Here is a 6,697-nt window from a genome sequence, read left to right as displayed (position 1 = left end):
ATTATTGTCTTCTTTGCTGTTGTGATATAAGATTGGTTATTAAATTAATGGGGAAACTCACAACCAGTAATGGGCATACGGGACCTGGGGAAAGGTTAAGGATGGGAGGCATGCATGATTGATTCAAGGAAGAGGAGGGTAGCTCAAACTTCTTGGATCTAGAGACCTTTACCAGCATCAGATTACTCTTCCCCTATTGAAGGTCATCTCGGTAATAAATGAAGCGTTTAATCAAAATCTTGCACAGTTTGCTGAGAGTACTGAGTTTCAATTGAGGATGACAATATTACTTTTAGATTTAAGAGAAGAAAGGTAAGTTGATAGCGTCGAGGAAGGGGGGCTATTCTTAATTAAACGCTATCAACTTGCCTTTTCGTCTCTTAAATATAATACCAATATTGTCAGCCTTTCTTTTGACAAAGGCAATTCGGTGGTTGTCCTTGATCGCGAGGGTTACCTCCGTAAGGTGAAGCCTTGCAGTACTGAATTTAGTAAGTTACCTCGTGTTTCTTTTGCAGGGTCCATCTTGACAGAGGCTGCCAGAGAGGTCAGCTACGCTTCACAAGTAAACAGGAAGATCAAAGTGAAGGGAGGAACCGCAGATTATTTACAAGTCACAGAAACTAATAACCTGATTGTTGGTCCCCAGAGCGAACGCACCTCAGCAGGTAACGTGAACACAGTTCAGGCACAGATATATACCGAGAGGTGTATTTTTCTGTGTATATTCACTGAAAGCTTACTTTAAAGTGTACTGGATCTTAGTGTGGTCAGGAAGTCTACTCCCCTTGAAAACATACAATTTGGCTAACACAATGTTGTATCATATAATTGTTATCATAAAATTTAAGATTATAATCCGTGATAACATTTTCATATTGAAAAGTTATGTTATTAAAGTTGTAGGTTATAGTGACAATTTTTTATGTGTTGACTACCTGAATTTATGTCACGACTTTAGGCGCTAAGACCAAAATAGAATGTAGCATCGGACAAGGGTTAGGATATGTGTAATAACTACAAATATCCAGACTGTGTAATACCGGAAAATGAAGACACATAATGTAAAACCAGGAGGGATTAAAGCTAAATACAAGTATGCAGAGGTAGAAAATTATGTTAGCATAATGAAACAGTAATGTTAGAAAATAATAGTGGAGACTGAATGTGTGAATATGATTATCGTAGACAGTACCGACAGGTTGATAAGACATGTGTAACAGTTAGGTTACTTCATTCCGAAACGTTTCGCCTACACAGTAAGCTACTTTAGTCGAGTACAGAGGAGGTAGCAGAAACAGTAGAGATGTAAAGACGATGTCATCAGCCCATCATCCTTCAGGATGTAGCTTTCAGGGATTATGGACTGATTACATCATTATATCTCTACTGCTTCTACCTCCTATGTACTCGACTGAAGAAGCCTACTGTGTAAGCGAAACGTTTCGGAAAAAAATTACCCGTTGCACATGTTTCTTATCAAGAAGCTAAATTTACTAGTGCTAATATAAGTGTTTTTTTTTTTTTCAAAATATAACGTGTGTATGTGTGCGTTGTTTTAACAGCGTGTTTCCGAGTACACACGTTCGAAGTGCTGAGGCCCTACCCTGAAGGTGGTCAAGTTGTGGTGCTGGAGACTCATGATGGTGGCCGCTTCCTCCACGGCAGCGCCTCTGGCAGCCTCTCCCTCATGGTCAGTTCCTTAACAATCTGGTGAAAAACAGCCTTTAAATAACATTTATGCAAATTATTATTATCATGTTAGCATAGGTAAGTTTATTTAGGCACAGGTTCACATAAGTATAATTATCACAGTAAATTACCCAGGATAACGCCACAAAATTCAAAGTGACTTATTGCCATTGGGAGTATACAATACTAAACAATAGGTGGGCTATTTAGTGTTTTATTTTATTTTTATAATACACTTTACTTTTAGTTTTACATAAATAATGTGTTAAGGCTGTTCCTAACACTCCAGATGCTGACATCTTGTCTGTACAAACTTTCTGTGAGGTGACTGTGTAGACGCCGACTGGAAATTATGCTTCGAGTGAAGAGTTAGTGATGATGATTGGTCGAGTGTGAACTATGTGGTTCTTAACTTTTAGTTGTTGATTTATTTATGATTGAGTGAAATCAATAACGGATGTCGAAGCTGTTTACTAATACACTGTCTTACTGTAAACATACTATCAATCTCTCATAATTTATTAGTACTGCTACTGAGATTAATATAGCTTTATCCTTCAACATGCATTTAATTCATATATAAAAAAGTATTTTAACACACCGGCCGTCTCCCACAATGGTAGGGTAACCTGAAAAAAAAAAAAATTACCATCATTCTATCACCTTGCAAGAGGCACACTGACATTACAGCTCCAATGCTTCTCTAAACTGCGATATCCCCACACTTCCTTCAGAGTGCAGTTACTGTACTTTCCACTTCCAGGATTCATCGGCTAACCGGTTTTGCTGAATCCCTTAAGAAACTTTACCTTGCGTCGTCATAAAAACTACTTAATAATAATAATGATAATATCTTTATTTACCACAAGTACAAGGTATACAGACCATACCTGGACCTGGAGTTTACCTGGAGAGAGCTGACATCAATGACATACTACTAGTACATATAGGAAGCCCCTTGTTATGATGAGCATTTCGGGCAAATAAGGTCAGTTTTGTTCCAGGTTGCGACCCACACCAGTCGACTAACACCACCACGCCAGGTACCCATTTTACACTGATGGGTGAATCTCAGAAGTACCAGTTCCTAGTAACCAGTTGCCGGTAACCAGTTACCAGTAGTATGACTAACAACCGTCTGCGTGAATCACTGACTGTTTCACGTTGCAGCTGACCATAGCATGTTTTTGAACGCCGCTCACCCCTTGGCATCACTTGGGAGTCAGTTTTAAGATAGAGAGCAGAGAGGCAGGGCGGGCCTGTGCTTCCCATATTTTCCGTTATAATTATACGTACTAACCAGCCTACGTGAGAGTTCTTACCCAATCCACGTTTCGAACCCCCCACATGACATGAACAGGGATAACATGTCACTAATGTTTTCCAGCCGTACCGGAGGAGATTCGAACCCTGGACCTCAGTGTGAGCTGAGTGCACTAGCGATCGAGCTACGGGACACTTGCCTTCCCTCCACTGCAGATTTATATATCCTCCAAGTCATCCTATTTTTCTCCAGCCTCTCTACTGTCCAAATCACCTTAATAACTTCCTCAGCTCTCTGGATAATATTTTTAGTAACCCCACACATCCTTCTAATCTCCAAACTACGAATTTTCTGCATGTTATTCACACCACAGATTGCCATAGGTACCATATCTCAACTGCCCCCTTCAAGATGTAAAACCCATGCCTCATACCCATGTAAGTGTTCGTACCACTATACACTAATACATTGCCCCCCTTTTGTCCACGCGAGTAACGTTCTTTGTCTCCACAGATACCTCATTGCACTACTCACCTTTTTTTACCCTCAGTTCTGTAGTTCACCTCTTCTTTCGCAGTTCCATCAGCCGACGAGTCAACTTTCAAATATCTGAACACATTCACCTATCATACTCCCTCCTTCCAATCTGATAAAAAGTATATTTATATAAAGGTGTTCTTATACCAGCGTTGCGTTTCAGGAAGGGACGAGGGTGGAGATGGAGCAAGCCATGCAGACAGATGACAGGTTCTTCCTAGTGTACAGTGATGTTGGGGACCGCTACACCAAGATCAAACACCTTCATACAGGTAAGATGCAGCACTCAATGGTTCTTGCTGCACATGCATTTGAAAAAGTTATTAAAACTCTTATTGAGAGCAATTTCTTCATATATTGCAGTATACACAGTCTCAATAATGTGTGAGAGAATCACAACTCGTTTTGATTGAATCATAAAATTTCATAAAAAAAATTATATAATCACAAAAAAATGATACAATAAAAACAGATCTAATTTAATCATAAATGATTTGATAGAATCATAGAAAAGACCTGACAGAATCATAATAAGAGCTGACCTAAATATAATTTAAGTATTGGCATTATTGCCGACATTAAAGATTCCACATCACCGCACTTAGCAGGAGGATCGATCCTCCACCCCTTCAGCTGAATGATCCACAAGGCTTTAGCGCTTTGCATTAAATTATTAAATCAACAATAAAAAATAAGTTACAACAAATATTGCATTGACTCCTTTTGCGTAAATGACTTAACCATTGTATCCACCACGAGCGTGTAAGTAAACTTGGGTTCTAATGTGCATTTATTGATCCACAGGACTGTTCCTGTCAGCCTCATACACCGAGGTGTCTCTGCTCAGTCACACAAGCGGCTTCTCTGACCAAATGCTATTTGAAAGTTTTCATTGTAGCCATTCTTAGTCATCCGCTGGTGATGTTACGTAGGCCTACTGTGACGTTACACAGGATTAGTCTTCTACTCGCTGTGGCGTTACGTAGGCCTATTTCCTACCCAGTGTCGCTGAATTGTAGGCCTGTATCCTATTATTGACGTTATGGAGGCTTCATGACTCATGCCTGCTGTTGCCGATTTGCACGTGTACTATCTCCTACCTACCTGCTGTTCATGAGTGGCAGGTTTACTGACTGTCTTGCATGCTATGGACATTGTGTAAGCCTACTGCCTCCTGGCTGCTATTGACCTTGTATGGCCTTGTGTCACCACGTTGGTGATGACGCATTATAAGACGTGCGTTTCCTGTCTGGTGGCGCTTTTATGGATATCTAAACAGGTGACACATGCGTGCTACACATGTATCTCACACAGGAAGCTGTGATGTCATACGTATACACCTGTTATCTTAAGGATAGGGTGTCAGCCTACAGCCTCAACATCTTGATACAAAAGCGCTGAGCTGCAATCAACATAATTATCAAAACTACTTCTGTGTATATTTTGAATATTTATTTATATTTATTAAAAATATTTTAATTTATTATATAATATTACTGGAACCTGGATGTCTCAGATTTTCACATTGCTTTAATATATTTTATAATTTATTAATTAAATCATTTCTTAAATAGTGACTTTATGTCCCCTTTGACATCAAGACCATAAACTAAGTAGTATATCAAACTATACATAGAAACAAAATGTATTAGTATACAGAAGACAGTATCAAACTGTTATAATCGTGATCATATTTTTTAAGGAGTGTATAGCAGTATAGAGCAACTGCCCTATTATACCAGCAGTATATAGCAGGAAGCAGCAACTGTCCTGTTATACCAGCAGTAAGCACCAACTGTCCTGTTATACCAGCAGTAAGCACCAACTGCCCTGTTATACCAGCAGTATACAGCAGGAAGCAGCAACTGCCCTGTTATACCAGCAGTAAGCAGCAACTGCCCTGTTATACCAGCAGTAAGCAGCAACTGCCCTGTTATACCAGCAGTAAGCAGCAACTGCCCTGTTATACCAGCAGTAAGCAGCAACTGCCCTGTTATACCAGCAGTAAGCAGCAACTGCCCTGTTATACCAGCAGTAAGCAGCAACTGCCCTGTTATACCAGCAGTAAGCAGCAACTGCCCTGTTATACCAGCAGTAAGCAGCAACTGCCCTGTTATACCAGCAGTAAGCAGCAACTGCCCTGTTATACCAGCAGTAAGCAGCAACTGCCCTGTTATACCAGCAGTAAGCAGCAACTGCCCTGTTATACCAGCAGTAAGCAGCAACTGCCCTGTTATACCAGCAGTATACAGCAGGAAGCAGCAACTGCTCTATTATACCAGCAGTACACAGCATGAAGCAGCAACTGCCCTGTTATACCAGCAGTGTACAGGAGAAAGCAGCAACTGCCCTGTTATACCAGCAGTATACAGCAGGAAGCAGCAACTGTCCTGTTATACCAGCAGTATACAGCAGGAAGCAGCAACTGCCCTGTTATACCAGCAGTAAGCAGCAACTGCCCTGTTATACCAGCAGTAAGCAGCAACTGCCCTGTTATACTAGCAGTAAGCAGCAACTGCCCTGTTATACCAGCAGTAAGCAGCAACTGCCCTGTTATACCAGCAGTAAGCAGCAACTGCCCTGTTATACCAGCAGTAAGCAGCAACTGCCCTGTTATACCAGCAGTAAGCAGCAACTGCCCTGTTATACCAGCAGTAAGCAGCAACTACCCTGTTATACCAGCAGTAAGCAGCAACTGCCCTGTTATACCAGCAGTAAGCAGCAACTGCCCTGTTATACCAGCAGTAAGCAGCAACTGCCCTGTTATACCAGCAGTAAGCAGCAACTGCCCTGTTATACCAGCAGTAAGCAGCAACTGCCCTGTTATACCAGCAGTAAGCAGCAACTGCCCTGTTATACCAGCAGTAAGCAGCAACTGCTCTGTTATACCAGCAGTATACAGCAGGAAGCAGCAACTGCCCAGTTATATCAGCAGTATACAGCAGGAAGCAGCAACTACCCTGTTATACCAGCAGTGTACAGCAGAAAGCAACTGTCCTGGTATGATACCAACAGTACACAGAAACCCCTCTTGTTATACCAGTAGTGTACAGCAGGAAGCAGCAAATGCCCTGGTGTAATACACAACGTCACTATCTCCACTCATCTCATGAGGTGTTACCAGTAATATTTAAGTAAAAAAGTGAGCAATTGCAGCTCAGATTTTATCTTCGATGCAGACACAAATAATTTAACTTATTAAAA

The 6,697-nt window shown here is 41.0% G+C and overlaps 1 protein-coding gene across 2 annotated transcripts in view; it reads left to right on the top strand.

Annotated features, from left to right (window-relative positions):
- Positions 1-4,976, top strand: part of LOC128692361 (uncharacterized) — a 6,451-nt gene extending 1,475 nt beyond the window's left edge. For both annotated transcript variants that reach the window (XM_053781499.2, XM_053781501.2), the window contains exons 3-6: positions 519-668; positions 1,566-1,693; positions 3,657-3,765; positions 4,298-4,976. In XM_053781499.2, coding sequence (XP_053637474.1) covers positions 519-668; positions 1,566-1,693; positions 3,657-3,765; positions 4,298-4,401 — 491 coding nt within the window. In that variant the 3' untranslated portion in view covers positions 4,402-4,976. The remainder of the gene's footprint in view (positions 1-518; positions 669-1,565; positions 1,694-3,656; positions 3,766-4,297) is intronic.
- Positions 4,977-6,697: the final 1,721 nt, after the last annotated feature.

The sequence above is a fragment of the Cherax quadricarinatus genome, chromosome 53, assembly GCF_038502225.1.
Source record: "Cherax quadricarinatus isolate ZL_2023a chromosome 53, ASM3850222v1, whole genome shotgun sequence".
NCBI lineage: Eukaryota > Metazoa > Arthropoda > Malacostraca > Decapoda > Parastacidae > Cherax > Cherax quadricarinatus.
The sequence above is the reverse complement of the archived record's forward strand: the minus strand, read 5'-3'. Positions and strand labels throughout refer to the sequence as shown.